Source organism: Phragmites australis, chromosome 8 (genome assembly GCF_958298935.1).
Source record: "Phragmites australis chromosome 8, lpPhrAust1.1, whole genome shotgun sequence".
Lineage (NCBI taxonomy): Eukaryota > Viridiplantae > Streptophyta > Magnoliopsida > Poales > Poaceae > Phragmites > Phragmites australis.
Window position 1 is genome coordinate 13,331,492 of NC_084928.1, and position 19,987 is coordinate 13,351,478.

General features: G+C 44.9%; 2 protein-coding genes across 3 annotated transcripts; one reads left to right on the plus strand and one right to left on the minus strand.

Moving 5' to 3' along the window:
- Nucleotides 1-238: 238 nt before the first annotated feature.
- Nucleotides 239-1,078, minus strand: LOC133927606 (uncharacterized). The gene is made up of 2 exons (XM_062374062.1): nucleotides 816-1,078; nucleotides 239-728 (listed from the first exon to the last, which is right to left on the minus strand). The coding sequence occupies exons 1-2, from the start codon at nucleotides 1,076-1,078 to the stop codon at nucleotides 239-241; spliced, it is 753 nt and encodes a 250-aa protein (XP_062230046.1).
- A 14,084-nt stretch (nucleotides 1,079-15,162) lies between these two features.
- Nucleotides 15,163-19,032, plus strand: LOC133926660 (LRR receptor kinase SERL2-like). 2 transcript variants are annotated; one of them, XM_062372681.1, is made up of 11 exons: nucleotides 15,163-15,491; nucleotides 15,656-15,788; nucleotides 15,893-15,964; nucleotides 16,072-16,215; nucleotides 16,337-16,408; nucleotides 16,494-16,553; nucleotides 16,672-16,919; nucleotides 17,033-17,374; nucleotides 17,992-18,371; nucleotides 18,486-18,713; nucleotides 18,780-19,032. In XM_062372681.1, the coding sequence occupies exons 1-11, from the start codon at nucleotides 15,380-15,382 to the stop codon at nucleotides 18,804-18,806; spliced, it is 1,818 nt and encodes a 605-aa protein (XP_062228665.1). In that variant the 5' UTR covers nucleotides 15,163-15,379; the 3' UTR covers nucleotides 18,807-19,032. The 2 variants fall into 2 exon arrangements, with proteins under 2 accessions (XP_062228665.1, XP_062228664.1); XM_062372680.1 differs by having other exon boundaries at nucleotides 15,164-15,491; nucleotides 18,486-19,032.
- The last annotated feature ends 955 nt before the right edge of the window (nucleotides 19,033-19,987 follow it).

A 19,987-nucleotide genomic window follows, 5' to 3' on the forward strand; every position in this document is an offset into this window, starting at 1 on the left:
CTGCAGGACTCCGAAGGCACTCTCCACATCCTTGCGTGCAGCCACCTGCTACATGACGAAGTGTTGCCGCTACTTGCTAACAAGAGTTGGAATGGGTTTCACAAACGTAGCCCATTCTGGATATATGCCGTCGGCAAGGTAGTAGCCCATGGTGTAATGGTGCCCATTAATGCTGTAGTGAACCTTTGGGTCCTCACCTGTGGCAAGGTCGTCGAGGAGATGTGACCGTTGAAGAACATTAATGTCGTTTAGCGAACCAGGCATGCCAGATCCATAGGTCCTGCGATGCAACCGCCTCGAGAATGATCGTCGGAGCGTTGACATGGCCAGTAAAAGAACTTGCCCACACCGTCGAACAGTTCTTCCACCTCCAATGCATACAATCAATGCTTCCCAGCATCCCTGGAAACCCTCTACATGCGTTGATAGAAAGCAAATGAGCCGTGTCCCCTTCATTCGGAGAACGAAGGTACTCATCGCCGAACACCTCGACGACAGCACGGACGAAACGTCTCATGCTCTCAATGATGGTGCTCTCCCCTAGATGGAGGCACTCATCTAGAGAATCGGCCGGCGCATCGTATGCTAGCATACGAAACGCCGCAGTCACTTTTTGCAATGCGGATAGCCCTAGCTCGCCAGCAGCGTTTCTCCTCTGCTGAAACCACGGGTCCTTCTCCTCAACCGCCCCAACAATCTTGAGGAAAAGGCTTCGTTTCATCCGAAAGCTGCACCAACATACATGATTACGCACATCACGCATATATAAACACATATCACTTCCGAATGTGGAGAGTTGCAGTTTGTAACAATACCGGCGACGAAAAATACAGTCAGGGTACACGGGGGGATCAGCAAAGTAGTCATTGTACAACCTCATATGGCCCTCCAGCCGATAACGGTTGATGCGCTTCCGACCACGCACAGAAACACCCCAAGATTGCCTCTCCGATTCCTCCAACTCGACTTGCCAGGCTCTCATAGTCTCTATGAACATTTCATCTTCCTCATCGGAAGAGTCGTTGAAGGAGAAACATAGCTCTCTCAAGTACTCATTCCAGGCTTCACGAGGATCCATTTGGGTGGCTTGCATATGTTTCACTACTCCAGCCTCTTATATATAATGACTTGCTTAGCCTTATGAGGGAAGCCACCTCACTTCCTTCCTCTGCAAGCCACTAGTCAGGATGCTTCCTCTGCAAGCCGAGTGATCTTGATCTTCAAGGTCGAACAATTATCATGCCCCCGAATTTTGTCCTGCGTAATTACATGACTGCTAAAATTTGTACTGCAACAGTACCTACGGAAAACCATATATTTATTTCCGAATAAACAACTTTACTTAACGTCCAACCAAATTTTAACGGTACCATTTATTCGTCGTTGCAACGCGAACATTTAAAAGCAATGCTGCTTTGGCGGTTAAGGCGGTTGGAGAAAAATGTTTTAATACAAGAAAGAGAAAATAGTGGACGGGATATACGGTTCCTGCTGGAGATGGAAGGAATGAGGAATGCTGTAATAGTGATAGGGGATACTGTAATAGTGTTTTAGAGTATGAAATTTTAGAGTAGCTGCTGGAGATGACCTTATCCGAGATTCATATTTGGAAACATAAACAGAAGCAGCACGTTAAGATCTGACATTTTGCAAATATGATTTGATTCATACTGAATCTAGAGTTTAAATAATAAAATAAAGTGGTTCAAACATTTATTTTTTCAAATTGAAAATCAAATCACTTAACAAAATATTCTCAATTTATTTACAGTTTCAGATTTTGGATTTTTTAAGAAAAAAAAATCTAAGATCTGGATTTCTACCCAACGCCTCCAAAATATATGCTTGTATTCCTGTATCTGACCACACGGATCATTGATCCACTATCGAGCAGCCAGTTCTCCTGCGCAGCCGAGAGGACGGAGCCCGAATGCCAGAACTGGCAGCGGGCATGATTGGGACTAGTCGGTGCCTGTCGTGTGGTGTGGTTTATCCTTTCTGGGTGTCCAGGCTGCGGCCTACCAAGCGCACTCTTTTTCTCGCTTGCCGTGCCACTCTTATCCGCCTTGTCCGCAGGCGGTGCTCGCTGCAAGCAGACGGCAGGACTCGTACCGGGCTAGGGGCAGGGCAGGTGATTGTCCAGAGCGCGGGGAGCTCGGCTTGGATTTTGACGATCTGTCTGACGCAGCGTCTCAGGCACAGCATGGGTTGGACAAATCCCTTGCGCCAACGCCGGAGAACACCGCGCGGCGCGTGTGCTTGGTCCCCCTCGTCTTGGTCGCTAGCTTGCGGTGAGTATCCATGGTTCTCTTTGCCGCAGCGCCGAAGCTGAGTTTCTTTAGAAAAACCTCAAAGCCCGGTTTCTTTACCGGAGCCAGAAAAATCTGGCCAAACGCTCAAACATTGTGGTTTCTTGGACCATATTTTCAGACAAGTTAGTTCTTCCGCCAAGTTGGTTAGTTTTTTTACGGTGAAATCTGTTCAACTGAGTTCGGATCGTAGGTTTGGTAAGGATGTTCGTATTTTTTATTAAATCTTGAGAGAAATAGTACATGTGTATGTAGTTATGTTCAGTAGTTAAAACGTATATATATGCTATATGAGGTTATGTCACCAATCTTGTTTAGATGTATGTTAAAATACATTTGAGTACGTGAGTAGTACGACTTTTACTTAAAAAAATTCGTTCTTCCTCCACCTACGTGAGTTAGACATAGAAACTGCAATTTGGGGAAACGTCATGGCTTCCAACTGTTGTTTGGGGGTCAATTTATTCAGAAACTAACTCCGCAGTTCAAACAAAACCCTGACATGGAGTTTGTATGCCTGCCAGAGGGAAACACATTGACCATATTAACAACTAATATTTCTTCTTTATCCAATTAGCTTGAGACCACGAGTTGTTTGCACTAAAGAATCATGCCGGTCTTGCTAGGGAGGCATTCAGTAAATACACTCGTCTCAAAAGGCGAAAAGAGGAAAACACGTGTATAGTCAATCTTCTTGATTAACACTACTTATTAGATTCTATAAAATGAACATGTTGTACTTGTACTCGTTTAAAGAAGATGACAAACAAGTGTTACATTGGAGCATCTGTAGGCTTATTGTCACACTCCAAAATTCCGATTTTGGTTTGTGAGCATTTTAAAATAATAAAATAATATTTTTCTGAAATTTGAAAGCTTTTTCAAAGAAATTTTTTTTTATAGTTTCAAAAGAATTTGTTTTATGTGATGAAAAATGTATTTATAAAATATTAGAATAAGTTAAGGAATTTAAAGGTTGGATAAATTCTTCTTCTATTTTTCCCATATCATCCAAAAATTCTTCGTAGACAATCTCATCTCACGTCATTTTTTATCCAACGCAATGTGCACTGCCTTTCCTCAATGTTTTTCTCTCTAGCCTGTGGCTCCAAACCAGCAACATACCATCAACCTTGACTCACGTTGGATTGCTAGCAGGACGGCCCACATCTGTGTTAAAGCCAGCCCAAACCAGCTCGCTTGCATATGCATGTACCTGATCGTTTTTCATCCACCTCCAAACGACATCGTCCATTCGCCTGACAACCACGGTCGCCCAACTGCCCATCTCCATGACACTTGCCCTCCCCTCTCTCCCTCATCATTTCTTCATTCAATCCCCCACATCAATCCCCTCTTTATTCCCCTCAATTCAAGATCAAAAACTGCTGCTCTAAATGTCTCTAATGGCCATAATGGCAATTGAAGCCGGCTGCCAATTACTCCTCGTCTCCAGCCTCGTCTTCTCACCCAGATTCGAAGTTCAAGACGGCCTCAAATGCAAATCTTGACAATACCAAAGTTGTAGGTCTCATCGAGAGCTTTGATTTGTACCTATGGAAGTCCCAATTTGGATAATGAAGCTAGGAGTTATGGCCCCCGAAATCAGTGCTGCACAGATTAGGCTGAATTCAAACAGTTTATCTTGTGATGAAGTTTTGGAACTCAAGATGGCGTTTCCAGAAGTTCCAATGAGTACCAACGTTGTAGATCTTTTCGAGTACTATAAGATAGAGTCTGAAAACGTCTAATTTGGAGTTGTAACGACGAAGTTATTGTCCTTGAACAGAGCCGTCCATTTCATCTTCCACCTCCGGCCTTTCCCCCTCCCCATTTCGTAGCCAGCCGCACCCAGGCCATCTATAGGAGCTCCACAACCTCCCATGCACCTTTCCTTTCCCCCCAAATCATAGCCACAGCTGCTGCCCTGCCCGTGCATCGCCGCCACCACCGTTCGCCACCATTCCGACGAGTCATCGCCCATGGAGGAGCTGCCCCGTCGCCCCACCACCATCGACGATGTCTCTGCGCTACAGCATGTCGTCAACACCACCGAGGATCCTCTTTGTACCCCTGCTCACTGGACAGCGCCGCCGTGCCACCGGTGCCACATGCCCTCGCCGCCGGTGCTATCGTCGTCTCCGTGAATTCTTCTTCACCGATCGTCGCAGCAAGGTGAGGACCCGGACCAGTCCCTTCCCCTCCTCTTTTCCCCTGTATGGATGCCATTTGTGATCCCTAACCGAACCCAAAGCCCGGCCAAAGCTCGATCTACGCCGCCACGGTCATCGCCGTCGCGGACAGCTGCGCCGTCGCGGATGGCATCAGCGTTCCCTGGCCGATCAGAGCTCGGATCACCCTTCCCTTTGACCAGCACGTGCCCCTAGATGTTCCACACACACTCACCAACCCGTTTGGCCATTAGATCCTTGAAGCCGCCGGGATCATGATCGCCGTGCCCGCTGCCCAGTCTGGAGTTCTGCACGTGCAGCGCGGGTTCATATCGCGTTCCCTGGCGATCTAGCACTCCAATCCATGAGTCCTTTGGCCGAGACATGCCTCTGCTAGTCGTGTACATCCTCCCTAATTGGTTTGTCCATATCTACAACAGAGCTCCCGTTATCGATGTCGCAATCCCTGTTGCCCAGTGCCACACACGTCATGTGAACCTAGAACGTCAGCCGCGTTCCCCGGCGGACCGGAGCTCCAATCACTGATCCCTTTCACTGAGATGCGCCTCTGGTTGTCCTCAACAATCCCTAGAAGCGGTTCAGCCAGAAGAGCATCGACGCCGACGATGTTGTGGTCGCTGCACCACTGCCCCCTTATCCGTGTGTGTTCGACCCGTGCACCCCGAATTCATTTGCGTTCCGGTCAATCCAGTAGTGCTTTTGATGCACCGACCGTGTCATGTTGTGTTGTATCATATCTTCTATGCGGCCAATTGAGGGTTCCCCCGCATCTGCAGCGGCGCCACCAGGAGCGTGATCCTAACTTCCAACGTCATTGCACAATCTCACCAAAGTTCCAACCGATCGATCTCCTTCTCAGGTGAAGCCCTATCCAAACCATTTGTGCAGAACCGTGTTCCAGAAAATATGAGTAATTCTATTCAAACCGTTTCTTGAATATCACAGCCAATCTCCGAGAACGCGCATGTCATCTTTGCTGTGTCTGTGCGCGGTCACCACCGAACCTGGGAACATTCATCGCTGTTTTGCCGCTACCTCAGAACTCCTTTTCCAAAACCAACCATAAAACCAAGCTTGTCTTCTCATGTTCTACACCATGCTCTCCTTGATTTGATGAAACACCATTGCTACCCAACGTCAACATCAGTGATCGTCGTCGCATGTATCCAGTCTTTTATTCCTTTCCCTGCCGATATCATGCCATCGCTATAGTTGGGGTTTTCCTTCGGCAAATAATGTCATAAATTCATCGAGGATATTCCCAAGGAATATTCTACCTCATTTTTCTTTTAACCCTAATTTAATCTTCCAAGAGCCTATTCTCCTCCGTCTGAACTCTGATTTGAGCGGTTCTGGTGCCTAAATTCTTCTACAATCATATCCTATCCAACCATAGTGTTTTTATGATGTGTTGTCTCTATTTGGTGTATTGCTTCTTAGTTGTTTTGTGCTTTTGTCGGTAGATCTGGTGAGCAGAATATGATGTTCTGGAGATTCGATAAGCTACATGGTTGAGACTTCGAGCTATGCTAGAATCGAGTTTAAATCACTGAGCAGCATTCAGGCAAGTGTCTTGACCATATTGTGAACCCAGTTTTTTACATAAAGATAGTCTTTATCAAATATGCATGCTGTTTTACAAAATGGGTAGTATAGCAAACACTAGTGTTAGTTGTAGATGTTTTATCCTTAAAATAACATCATGTTTATGCTTAGCCATGCTTTTAGATGAACATGTAGCATGTAGGTGATGAATCATGAGTTATGAACTAAAAGTTGATATAGGAAGTATGACATGAAAATTGATGTTGTTAAGGGAGTTAACAACAAGGATATTTGGGGTTTTGGGCAAGAAAGGGTTATTCTCGGCATGGTTGGTTGAATGGAGATGTTTGGTAATCTACCCTTATGGGGTTATTGGCGGTCTTGCCCAGACCATTTTAAGGACCGGTTCATGGAGCGACTATCCATGGAAACAGTACAACCACGAGACCAATATGGTACGGCTTGGCCCAGTAATTAGACGTTCTCCCAGTGTTGTATGAGCCAATTGGATGTGTAGATAAGGAAGGGTTACTTCCCGATTCTACCCGGCACAAGAGGGGGCTTCTGGGATGGAGGGTTACTCCACTTATGTACGACGGTGAAACCTCAGTAGGCAAGTGCATACTGGGAGACTCTTTGGAAAAGCCTCGTAGTGATCTCTTGACGCACACCTCGGAAGTGTGTAAGGTACCGACGGGTACCGGCAAAAGAGAAGATCACGACTCGTGGGTAAAGTGTACAAACTTTGTAGAGTATCAAACTGAATATTCAGCTGTGCTCACGGTCATGAGCGGCATGGACCCTCACATGATTAGTCGGGTGGTTTCGGATGGTTTGGATGGTCTTTAGTTGGACCGGGTGGTTCACAGTGGTGGGAACTGTGATTCGACCTTGGTTTTGGTTTGAGGTGGATGGAACATCAGTTGAGGAGCAAGGTGGTTGGAACTTTGGCTCAAGCCTTAAAGAATATTTTATATAGTAAATAGATTTCTTTTATAACTGTTGTACTACTAAAATGGCATTTTATGCAAATAAACCTCTGAGTTAAGCCATTCTTGTTATTGGCCCCATGTCATACTTTCCCACACTTGCGGAGTACGAAATGTACTCACACTTGCTATTTTCAATAATAAATGCTACTCAGTGGGAGAAGACTACAAGGAAATCAAGGAAGCTAAAGACCATTGTTTGGAGATGGAGTGTTCCAGGTCGCGTTGCCCCCAGTCGATTGCCTGTGGTGTGCCCAGAAGATTCATAGGAGTCCTCTTATGTTCTTCCGCCGCTGTCTTGTAACTCTGGTATTTATTTCCGTAAAGTTGTTTTTGATCGATATAGAACTGTATATCACTGATATGTCACCGTATGTATGATGAAACTGATCCTGACATACATGTGGAATGCATCTAGTTGTTCTTTTGAAAAACCAGGCTTGACACTTATTAAGAGTTCCTTCGGTTCCGAAATACTGGATAGGGTTCTGCTTGCTCAATCATTGGCACTTTGCAGCAAGTGGTCCACAACCGATTTATAAATAATTGAGCTGGATTTGGAATTTCGGGATATTGGAACATTTTGACCACAATCTGTCAACTTTGTTTTGTCCAGGTCTTCAACTCAAGATCTTTGTGTTTACAGTATTGAGTTTCATACACAATCTAGTTTAACAAAAAAAAAAAACTGAGCTGACAAGAAAATTGTGAACAATATATTCCAATAACGAAGATATTGATCGATCATCCACAACTCCAGCAATGTTTAGCAACAATATGGGCCATGGAAGATAATACGCTAACATGCTACGAAACTATATCATGGTATAGCTGTGGAATCAAACGGTATGGGCCATGGAAGATAATACATTAACTTGCTACGAAACTATATCATGATATAGCTGTGGAATCAAACGGTATTAAAAAAGGGTTAAATTAACTTGCCTAACTGAATGTGACAAATGTAGCTATCAGCCAAACACCATTTAGATCCGGCGACCGTGATTCTTTTATTAGGTAAAGTTACTACTTCGGGATTCAACTATGTGCTGAAATTTTGTAATAAGAACGAGGTTGATTATATTTTTTTTTCTTTATCTAAAAATATCAAATCAGATGCTCACGGCCAACACGTAGTTTTCAGTCTACATGACATTTTGGTTACCGAAGACCTATTATTTCTTCTTTCAAAGAGAGTTGACCTTGACCTGAAAGAATCAAATTAGGCAAGCCGTAATCTTAAATTATGCCATAGAATCATCTATATCTGTACTAATATAAAAACTCGAGTTAAGACTAGAACTTTTGATCACAATCATCCACCATTGTTTGATCTAAAGACCTACGTTGCCCTAATGTCATTGCACTCCATTCCAAATAACCAATAGCGACAAGATTAAACTCAAACCTACCTTCCCTTCTTTTTGGCAGCAAAAGAGTAGCATCAAATGAAGGCTGCAGGTGTGAGAACCAAGCATGCCTACCTTTCCTTCTTTTTGGCAGCAAGAGAGTAGTATCAAATGAAGGACTGCAGGTGTGAGAGAGAGATGCACAGTTGTCGAGGCTCCAATCCAACAACCCTTTTCAGCTCACCACCGAACAAAGGGATGTGATTGGGATTCTAATGCGTGGCCTAGCCCGTGGAATGTTTAGATTCTGTGCTCTTGGGATGAGCCATGCATGCGTGCCTCTGTGCGCTCCTCCAGAGGACAAGTACAAACTAGCTCCGAAATCCAAACTACACTTTCTGGGTTCTAGTAGTTTAGTTTGGGCAAGAGGTGTGGTTAACATGCCACTCTACGTGCACGACAAGACAGACGGGCATTTCTCTTGGTTGAAGTACGACTACACCACGCTTCCTTCCTTATTAGCTTAAGCTTTGTTAAAGTAAATTGGTTATCGACCTGATGCATGAGACCGAGGGCTTGTTTAGTTGGAGGCCAAAAATTATCACCCTTTGATACATGTCTCTTGGCAGATTTCACACTTTGATACAAGTCTCTTGGCAGATTTGTATCGTAAGTCTTTTAGGCAAATTTGACAAAATCAGGCCAGCCTATGATCATCGTCATGGCTTCGGCACGCCAAACATTTTGGATTATAAGTACTGTACATACACGGAGTTGTGACAAAATGGCCTCAGGTAACCTAAGTTAAAGGTGAAGTACATTTTCTCTATAAGTTTGATAAGAAAGTTTGGCGACCATGCAGCCGACCCGCCCTCCTCCTGTCTCCATGGAGCTGACCCCCACCTTCCCACGCCAGCGCAGCGAATGAACCATCATCATAAGGCCTCACATGAGGGAGATCGCGGACCATTTCCGTGACCACACTGTCCTCCTCTCCGTTGTGAGGGATCGTACCCCAATAGTCACCACTAGTACCTACAAGGCGACCAAGGCTCTGGAAATCTAGTCGGCAATCCATGGGAGGACATGTGTGTTACTCTCTACTACCTCAAAGATTTCCTTGCATGGTTGTAGTTCTCTGGCCAGCGCAACATGCTGCCTGGAGCTCACTTGATGGAACATGAAGGCACTATGTACAAGATCCAACAGTGGAACAAGGTCAAGGCCGGGATCCATCGCACCTAGTTGTTCCGTTGATGCATCGTTGTCAAAGATTAGTGCCCGACTACATATCCGTAATTAAACAGGGATACCTTCGAGATCAGGGATCGAGCAGGAAACAAAACACACGATGTATACAGGTTCGGGCCTCTAATTAAAATAATACCCTAAGTCTTTGTGGATGCTACCGTACAATGATTAAATGTAGGCTAATCTAGGGTTGAAGTCGTCGAGTATTTTCAATTGCTAAAATCTTGGTGTCACTTGCCTTGAGTTGCGTATGCATGGATTGTCCCTCCCCCCCTTCGAAGGTTACAGTCCCCGCCTTATATAGAGGTCGATGTACCATCTTAGATCCAACCGTAGCCAATAGGGAGTCCTTTGTCTTGTCGGTCAAAGCAAATCAGATGAATCTAACCTGGATACTAGTCATACTCGAGTTAGTTAACCCGATTGAGACCTTCCTAGTATGTCTTCGTAATCTCTGAGTATACCAAGTCCCGTAGATCTGGGTTCGCAATATCCAAAGTTATTATGGTGTACTCTTTACGCGCATATACCCTATAGTTAGATATTCAACAGTCGCCCTCGAAAACCTACTGCTCTTTTGCTTGGGTTGCTAACACAATGGAGGAAATACTTGGCAATTTTTACCAGTTGGATAGGATTGACCGCCACTCTCGCCTCCACAACAACCTCATAGAGCGCTCAGACTTCTTCTGGGTCTAGGTGTGGGCTCGCTCTCCTGAGGACATTCCGAGCGAGATGGAGTGCACCTTCTTCCTGCAGGACAAGTGTGGTCAAGCACCAAGAGACTGGCCTGGTGTGCTAGCCTCAGCACCTCGCAACACACCACAGTCTGGGGTTATGCACAATCTCCTGCTGCATCTAGAGCTTACAAAGGACTACTCCCCCTGGGCAGTAGAGGTGACCATCAGGAGTGGCCTCAGACTCAGGCCTATGCTTGGGTGCTAGGCGTGGTGGACGGATCTCCCCCAGTAGCGCACCCATTGCTGCTAGGCACTGCCATTCACTACCGCCTCACCGACCTTCACCCAGCTTCAAACAACGAGGAAGAACTAGAGGATGACCACCGCTTGTGTATGCGAAGCTGCGGCCACCACTATCTTGCGGCACTGGTTAGCCATGGATGGCGCATCGTGGGCGAACAAACAAACGATGGTGACGATGGCGGCTGCCAATGGTCTCGCTCTCCACACCATCGACGTCACATGTTGCATGGCTCGGACGCGCGTAGCCGTAATAGAAGTTCACCGCGTGAGACGGACGGCGCTTCGGTAGCCCTCACTGGTGGGACAACCGCTGGGTCAACTATTTTGACCCACGCTGCTGGGTGCCAAAAGTCCACTTCAGGTATCTTGGACTTGGTGACTGATACGGAAAGATTGTCCTACCTCCGAGGACGCTTGACTTGCCTACACCTCTCTTTATATGATGACACCGCCGTCCTTTTCCTTAACCCAGTGAGGCATGAGCTCGCAATCCTGTTGGCTATCCTAAAGGATTTTGGAGACTTCACCGGGTTGCAAGTAAATCTACAAAAGAACTCTATCGCTCCTATCAGGTGCCAACATATGAACTTAGATGATTTCCTAGGAATCTTCCTTGGGATAGTTGCAAATTTTCCAATGCAATATCTCAGACTTCCGTCGATATTAGGACACCTGTGCCTAATACATCTACAAACTATTGTAGATAAGGCCACCCGCTACCTATCCGGTTGGAAACCAAGGCTTCTAACCGCGACTGGGAGACAAGTCTTGGTGAAGTTGGTTCTCTCCGCCCTACCAACATATCTCCTCACCTCCATCAAGCCGCCCAAAAAGTTCTACAAATCTCTTGATTGTTTCTGTCATGGCTTCCTATGGAACGAAAATGAAGATGCAACGAGGGTGCTTGCAAAGTTGCATGGAGTAAAATATGTAGGAGGATAGAAAAGGGGGGCCTTGGAATTCTAGACCTCCACAAATTCAGCTGGGCGCGACTTCGTTGGAAGTGGCTTGAGTGAGCGAAGCCGGAGAGCCCTTGGATAGGTTACCCGTTGCCTTGCAACAGTGAAGATAGGGCTCTCTTCCACTCATGCACCAAGATTATGCTTGGTAACGGTAGGAAAGCACTGTTTTGGTGCTCTCGTTGGCTGGATGGCAAGGAATCGAAAGACATAGCGTTGGCACTATACTCACATTCCATCTGAAAGAATAGGACTGTCGCCAATACCTTACAAGATAGTAATTGGATACGTGACCTTCGACACAATTTGACTACGCCAATAATCGCATAATTGTAAATATGTGGGAGAGGATTAGCGCTGTCCATTTAGGACAAATATAGGACATAATCACCTGGACGCTAACGATTCATGGAACATACACAGCTAAATCAGCATACAAGGTTTAGTTCAAGAATTTGCCAAACAGAGCTTACATGAAAATAATCTGGAAGGCTTGGGTGCCATCAAAATGCATTTTTTTTTTGCATGCCTCCTTATTCAGGACCGAGTATGGACAGCCAAACACTTGCAACTCTGGCAATGCAATAATCAATATTTCTACACAATATGTATTCGCAACCTTGAGACTTCGGTGCACCTATTCATTGAGTGACCGGCCATCAAAAGCCTTTGAACACGCATAGCAAGGTGTTTGCACCTACCTTCTTTGCACCCAACCTCATGGACCAACACGGACTTCATTGAAGCTTGGTGGGAAGATCGGACCTTCACATCTCGATCTCTAAAGAAAGGTGTCAAGACTCTGATCATTTTGATTCTTTAGGAGCGGTAGAAAGAACGTAATCATCGGATTTTTCAAGGTGACCCAATGAAGACGCGTTTTTGCGCAGGATACAAGAGAAAACGATGACTTTGGGGTCTGGCAGGTGCCCATACACTAGTAGTTCTTAAAGACAGTCTGGAAGATTCTTAAACAGACTATGTAATTTTCTATTTGTGCATCGCCTTTCTCTTCTTTCGGCCTTGCCCCGGCCTATTGGCCTGTAAGCTAAATTGTTGCCATCTTTGATGCCGTTCTTTTTTTATTCTCCCTCTAATATAATCACCCATATGGTGCCTATAAAAAAAAAAGGTCCAGCGACGCTAGAAGCACCTCAAGCTACAAACCAAACAAGCCCTCCGTGTGACATTGAAGCCAACATGATGCGCGGAGAATTAATTGATGTTGGAGTTTGAGGCAAAGTGAGTTGGCTGGAGAAGAATGCCGTGGCTTGATCCAGTGGGAAGCAACTGTTAGGATGCGCACCGAGCACCCTATCATGAATTTCTTACACACACGATAGATTATTGTGCTGTATGTCTCAATCTCGAGAAACCCTGCGGCTTGTTTACAAAGGGAAATTTTACCGAAAACAATAGGGGCACGTATAACAAATAATTAGTAGTAGCATGACTATTGAATTTCTCAAGCGGTAAAAATTTCATCTCAGGTGAGGGCCACTGGCTGTCATCATCCGTGCCTCGTCATCGATCCTCATGCCAAAGACACTTTTGCTCCCCTTTTCAATCGCTTTGGCCTCCTCCCATGGAATTCCGACACACTTCCCAAGCCATTGCCCAGCTGCCCCCACCTTCGGTAATTCTTTGTTCCGGAGAATCCCTCAAAGGTGGCTTTGTTGCAAAAACATTTGTAGTACGTCGCAGCTTCCAATAAAGCTGTGGCTTTCTTTATGGCTCCAATCATATTGATAGGTACCCTCTCAGTTTCTTTTTAAATGTCTACTAGATTTCAAAAAGTTTTGTAAGTATACTTTAATCATTAATTTTTTATAATATATTATTAATTGTTACAAAATTAATATTGTATTTAAAAATATTTAGAATACGAATATATTGATATAACTTTTGTACACTAAACATGTGTATAATTGGACTAATTGTTGATGAATTTTAGGAAGTTTTGCCTTCTCAAATCCTAATATACCCTATATTTTGAAATGGAGGTACTACTTCCAAGTTTTGGGTTTGAATTTTCATCTACACTATTTGTGTTAGAATAGATCGAAACAATCCAATTGTGAACAGGGCTCGAAGCCATGCCATTCTAGAAGTTGATGGTCTGTATCCTGCAAAGAATAAGTGGATGGTCTGTAACCTGAAAAGGAAATAATTTGGGCCGGGCTAGGTTTCCCATGAACATAGGTATGTTCACTAGAGAAAATGGCAAAAAATATTTGAAGTGCCTTTATACTTTCGAGGTAGCCATCTCATGAGCTTTGTGTAATTACATGTTTTCGTATTTTCCAATATCCAGCTAATTTGCTAATATTGTGGATGTCGCTCTTCTATTACTTTTAACAATGACAGTGCTATCATTCACCGTTCCACCACTATAGAAATTTTTTAAATAATATATTCAAGTTCATTAGAAAATTTAGGAACCGATTTGACCAAAAAATACTAAAATTTAAGGAAGAACCTACACTACACAAATTTTGAGAAGGTTAAATAAAATGTAAGAAAGGTTGAAAACATTTTTCCAAATGTAGTCATTTTTTAACAATTTTCACAAAATTATACAGTTACTTTCCTAAAGTGATAAAAACTAATATCTAAATCTAGGTTCATCCGCCCCCGATATTTACAACAATGCATTTTCTCCTGCAGATTTCTATAGGCATTTTCTTGATTCCTTGAATTTTCGATGGCTTCCTAGTTTTTTAAATTTTTTCAATGATTTTTATTATTTTCAAGACGGTTGAGCCATGTTGTCCTAACAAAAATGAAAAAAAAGGAAATAGACATAACCGGAATAGTGGCAAAAGAGGGCAGGGGCTTATGCCCTGTTTGTTTCAGCTGTAGATTGTGAAAAGCAGCTTATAGATTGTGGATTGTAAGAAGCTGGATTGTAAAATCTGGATTGTAAAAAGCTGGATTGTGGATTGTTAGAATCTGGTGGAAAGCAGATTGCTGGATTGTTACAATCTGTGTGTTGGATTGTAACAATTCAGCTTTTCCAACCAGCTGTTTGTTTCAGATTTTGGATTGTGATCAGAATCCAGTTTTTACAATCCAGCTGTTTGTTTCAGCTTTTGGATTTTGATCACAATCCAGATTTTATAATCCGAAACAAACAGGACCTTAGAGCTTCAACCAATGTCAAAAGAACAAGGTCTCAATGATTTTAGGTGGCGTTGAAATGTAGCACCACATCGGTTCGTCCTTTTAGAATGGAATATTACATATCACTAGCCTTCAAAGTGGCCTAAAACAAAATAACAAATAATAATACATTTTTTACAATAATAACAATAAAGAACGGACCACATTACGCTTTTTCTCTGCTTGGATTTTCTCATAAACCCCAAGACAAAAGAAAAAAAACAAAATAGAGCTGCAAAAATTCCTCGGTTGTTTTGTTTTTGCTATGCCAGCCAGTTCTGGGCTCAGGTGGCAGGCGTGTTTGTTCCCTCCCTCCCATTCCCTTTTGTGTTTTTGCGTGCTGCCGGAGCGTAGGCATCTTCTTTTGTGTCATTTGCCTCTGACAGGGCCCCAGGGGGTGTGCCTCTTCCTGCTGCACTGCCGCAGCCGCTGCCATCTCGGCTTTGCTTGCCTCTCTATGTGTGGGGGAGAGAGAAGGCTGCAGTGCACTACCCCTGCATGCTTTTCTTGGCCTCACGCTTGCTCCATGTTTGAGCATACATTACACGCAGCACGCAGTCCAGACACCCTCTCTCTCCCCCTCGCTCCGAGAGCCCCTTCCCTGAGACCCTGACGCTCTTGGGCGTGGCTCCCTTTGGCAATGGAGGCGCCTCCATCTTCTTCCCCCTCCCTGTTGCTCCTGCTCCTGCTGCTCATTTCCTCCCCTTCAACTTCAAGTGCCCTCCTCTCCCCCAAGGGTGTCAACTATGAAGGTTTCTTTCTCTCTGTTTCTTGCTCTGCTTTGGGTTCTTTCGAATCAATGTTCTTGCAGTTCTTTCCTAGATGAAATCAAGAACTTCACTGTGTTTTGGTGGAGGCTGTCTCTGTTGGTTTCTTGCATTGGTGGGTGCTGATTTCTGTGATATAATACTGGCAGTGCAATCTCTGATGACGATCAAGAACCTCCTCAAGGACCCCCATGGTGTGTTCAAGAACTGGGACCAGGACTCTGTGGATCCCTGCAGCTGGGCCATGATCACCTGCTCACCCGAGAATTTTGTCACTGGACTGTAAGCGAAGCCACAACCTCCCTCCTCATCTGCTTCCAGCTCCAAATCAAATTCACCCCCCTATGCTCATACCATTGTTTTGTGGTTGTCTGAATGTTTGACAGGGAGGCCCCAAGCCAGAATCTCTCTGGCCTGCTCTCCCCAAGCATAGGGAACCTGACTAATCTTGAGACTGCGTGAGTGCTCTTCTCATGGATGATAGCCTTGTCATTGCCAGTTCTGTGCTGAGTGCTCCTTTTATCCTTTTTGACTGGGAGTTGATCTTTTGCTTTTCCTGTTGTAGTCTCCTGCAGAACAACAACATAACTGGGCCAATCCCTACAGAGATTGGCAAGCTAGCAAAGCTCAAGACACTTGATCTCTCTAGCAACCACCTGAATGGTGAAATCCCCACCTCTGTGGGCCACCTTGAAGGCCTCCAGTACTTGTGAGTGGCTCCACAGTACAACTCCCTTATTAATGCTGTTCTCCAGGCTTCCCATTTCTGGGCACATTAAATAGTTCCTGTCTTGTCATGTTAAGCTGGGGTTTTGTTGCAATGTGTTCAGGAGGCTCAACAACAACACCCTGTCTGGTCCATTCCCTTCAGCATCAGCTAATTTGTCCCAGCTTGTTTTCCTGTGAGTAATTCCTCACTGATTGTGTTCTTGTTTTTTTGGGTAATTTTAGTTTGGTTTGCACTCATTGTTCACTCCTGTCTTTCAGAGACTTGTCATATAATAACCTGAGTGGTCCAATACCGGGATCTTTGGCAAGAACATTCAAGTAAGACTGCAGTTTTGTGTTTTTTTCTTCTATAGCACATAATTTTCACCTTGGAAGCATGGCACTTGCATAGGAAATTTTAGAAGTAATGTATTTTCTGCTGTTGGTTTTCTTGCAGCATAGTAGGAAATCCTCTCATCTGCGGCGCGAATACAGAGAAAGATTGTTACGGGACTGCCCCGATGCCAATGTCCTACAACCTGAATAGCTCACATGGTGCTCTATCACCGGCGAAATCTAAAAGCCACAAGTTTGCAGTTGCATTTGGTTCGGCAATTGGTTGCATCAGCTTCCTTTTCCTTGCTGTTGGATTTCTGTTCTGGTGGAGGCACCGTCGAAACCGGCAGATCCTTTTCGATGTTGATGGTAAGGAGACCTCGATGTTTACTTGCAGTCCATGCATCATTTGGTACCCTGACAAAGTAGTAACAATTGATGACGAAACATCGCTTGTTCTTGGAATGCGTTGGCCACTGCAGACCAACACATGGAGAACGTTAGCCTTGGGAACGTGAAGAGGTTTCAGTTCAGGGAGCTTCAGTCCGCGACAGACAATTTCAGCAGCAAGAACATACTAGGAAAAGGCGGCTTCGGAAACGTTTACAGAGGGCAGCTCCCTGATGGAACTCTTGTGGCCGTCAAGCGACTGAAGGACGGCAATGCCGCGGGTGGTGAGGTGCAGTTCCAGACCGAGGTTGAGATGATCAGCTTGGCACTGCACAGGAATCTCCTCAGGCTCTACGGGTTCTGCATGACCGCCACAGAGAGGCTGCTGGTCTATCCATACATGTCAAATGGAAGCGTCGCGTCACGCCTGAAAGGTAAGTGTCCTCAAGATTCCAGTGTGCTCAATGATTAAAATCCTTGATAGCTAGTGCTGTCTCATTTCTGTCAGTAAACCAAGTAGAACAAGTGTTTGCCTCGATGTGGATCCAACTGCAGAGGGGCTACAGTAAAATGCATTAATCCTCTTCCCAACCGTTAGATCAAAATCAATGAATAAGATCTGATGCTACAGTAAACAATGAACAGTAGCAATCGCAGCTGCAGTGCAACGAAATACTGTTGCTGCATTGTTTCTGCTACAGTTCCACTTCAAATCACTGTTCGTATGTTCACATTTTACTGGTTCATCTGCTACGGTATGCATTGCCTCCTCCGTGCAGAGGATCGGGATCCATGTTTGCTCTACTCCTATAATAAACCCACTTGCACTAGTGCAGTACATATTCTCGGTTTTTTTTTCTGGTCTGGTCATACCATGCCTAAAAGAACGGTGTCGAATTGAAAGTTGAAACCCGACAAGCCGAATTCAGAAAAGACTTGGAATTGGATTCTTCCTTTTTTTTCCATTGGACAAGCATTTGGCACAACATAAAAGCAAACGATTCCTATCTAGGCAAATCTTCACTTTATTCCGGTGTGACCATCACTGCAGGAAAGCCTCCTTTGGACTGGGTGACCAGGAAGCGGATAGCCCTTGGAGCAGCGCGGGGGCTACTGTACCTGCACGAGCAGTGTGACCCCAAGATCATCCACAGGGACGTCAAGGCAGCCAACATACTGCTGGATGACTATTGCGAGGCCATCGTTGGCGACTTCGGGCTCGCCAAGCTCCTCGACCACCGGGATTCGCATGTCACAACGGCGGTGAGAGGCACTGTTGGTCACATAGCACCGGAGTACCTCTCCACCGGCCAGTCGTCTGACAAGACTGATGTTTTCGGCTTTGGCATCCTGTTGCTGGAGCTGATCACCGGCCAGACTGCGCTGGAGTTTGGCAAGGAGGCAAACCAGAAAGGAGCCATGCTGGATTGGGTAAGACAATTGTGCAGGTTTCATGCGACTCATCAACCAACAAGAATTTATCAAGAACCAATATGTCAGAATTGCATGTTTAAACAAGCAATGCATCGTCGGTTTGTTGATCAGGTGAAGAAGATGCACCAGGAGAAGAAGCTTGACGTGCTGGTGGACAAGGGACCGAGGGACGGGTACGACAGGATCGAGCTGGAGGAGATGGTGCAGGTGGCGCTGCTGTGCACGCAGTACCTCCCTGGGCACCGGCCGAGGATGTCGGAGGTGGTGCGGATGCTGGAGGGCGACGGGCTCGCGGAGCGGTGGGAGGCGTCGCAGCGCGCAGACTCGCACAAGTTCAAGGTGCCGGACTTCACCTTCAGCCGCTGCTACTCTGACCTCACTGACGACTCGTCGCTGCTGGTGCAGGCTGTCGAGCTCTCCGGTCCAAGATGACATGAGTCATAGCACTAGCAGCAGCAGCAGCAGTTGTCCTTGTACAGCATGAGGGTTGAAAACTCTGTGTAGATTGGGAAATAAATTAATCCATACTACATTAGTAACTAGTGATGTGTATTAGATGAACTGTACAAAAGAAGATCACAAGGTTTGTAATGATATGGATAATTACAGATTCAGTAGTTGAAGCAATAAGACTTGCTGTAAAATAGTTTGTCCTGAAGCTGCAAGTTTTTGCTTGGCTTGCCTGCTCTTTTGACTCTGCCTCTTTCTGCTTTTCGTGATGTATTTCTTTTTCAGAACGCGAAAGGTGCTGAAATCTTATCGGAATGCATTGTTGATGTGTACATAAATGGTTGTGCGAGACCCTGAAATGTATTCATTTTTCTTCCAAACAAACGGCGGGAGCTCTGCCTAGCATGAATGAAGCAGTAGCAGTTCAACGAGAAATGCAGCCCATTAGGGGTGGCCGAAGTAAACAGAAATGAACACCGACGCTACGAGCAAATGGGAGATGAACTCTAAATCTTTTGCTCGCAGTTCATCTTGAACTCGACAGAGAACTTGGTAGACTGCTTACTACTCTTGCTAGAAAATTCGTTGATTTCTCTCCTTTCAAAGAACTTGGTATACCAATATCGCGTTGAAATTTCGCCTTCCGATTTGGGAACGGATGTTCAAGCATACATCCACCACTCGAAGAGAAATTGTGAACTGAAATTTAGCGGCTGGTTCTATAGAAGAGACGCGTGAGCGTGACCAATCCACTAAAAACTTTCTATCGGGTACATAGTAGGGATTTTTATTTTGTTTTGCCAAAAAAATTCGGAGGTCACCGAGATGAACGAAGTACTGAAATTTCGTTATTTCAGACGAAATTTCTTTCAAAAATTCAAATGCACGTTTAAACATATTTGTATTTTTAAAATTTAATATCAGGGATAAATGGCACAGAAATATATAATTTATTATTTTTTGTTTTTGGTTCTTTCAAGTCGTTGCATTAAAGAGAGAAGAAAAACCGGTCCTCATACAACGAAGAAAAAATAAAAAAAAAGGGAAAAGAACTATGCACACTCAAGATTACATGCGCTCCACTACACAGCTAAATAAACGGTCTAAACAAATAAGCCCCCACGATCAGGGCAACAATCCGCTCACGCCGGCTGCACAACCGC

Bases quoted from the DNA above. Each gene is read 5' to 3' on its own strand.
- LOC133926660 (XM_062372680.1), top strand. From the start codon at position 15,380: ATGGAGGCGCCTCCATCTTCTTCCCCCTCCCTGTTGCTCCTGCTCCTG. The intron at 15,789-15,892 runs GTAAGCGAAGCC...AATGTTTGACAG, and splicing joins GAGAATTTTGTCACTGGACT to GGAGGCCCCAAGCCAGAATC. The intron at 16,409-16,493 runs GTGAGTAATTCC...CCTGTCTTTCAG, and splicing joins TTGTCCCAGCTTGTTTTCCT to AGACTTGTCATATAATAACC.
- LOC133927606 (XM_062374062.1), bottom strand. From the start codon at position 1,078: ATGGATCCTCGTGAAGCCTGGAATGAGTACTTGAGAGAGCTATGTTTC. The intron at 729-815 runs GTATTGTTACAA...ATGTTGGTGCAG, and splicing joins GACTGTATTTTTCGTCGCCG to CTTTCGGATGAAACGAAGCC.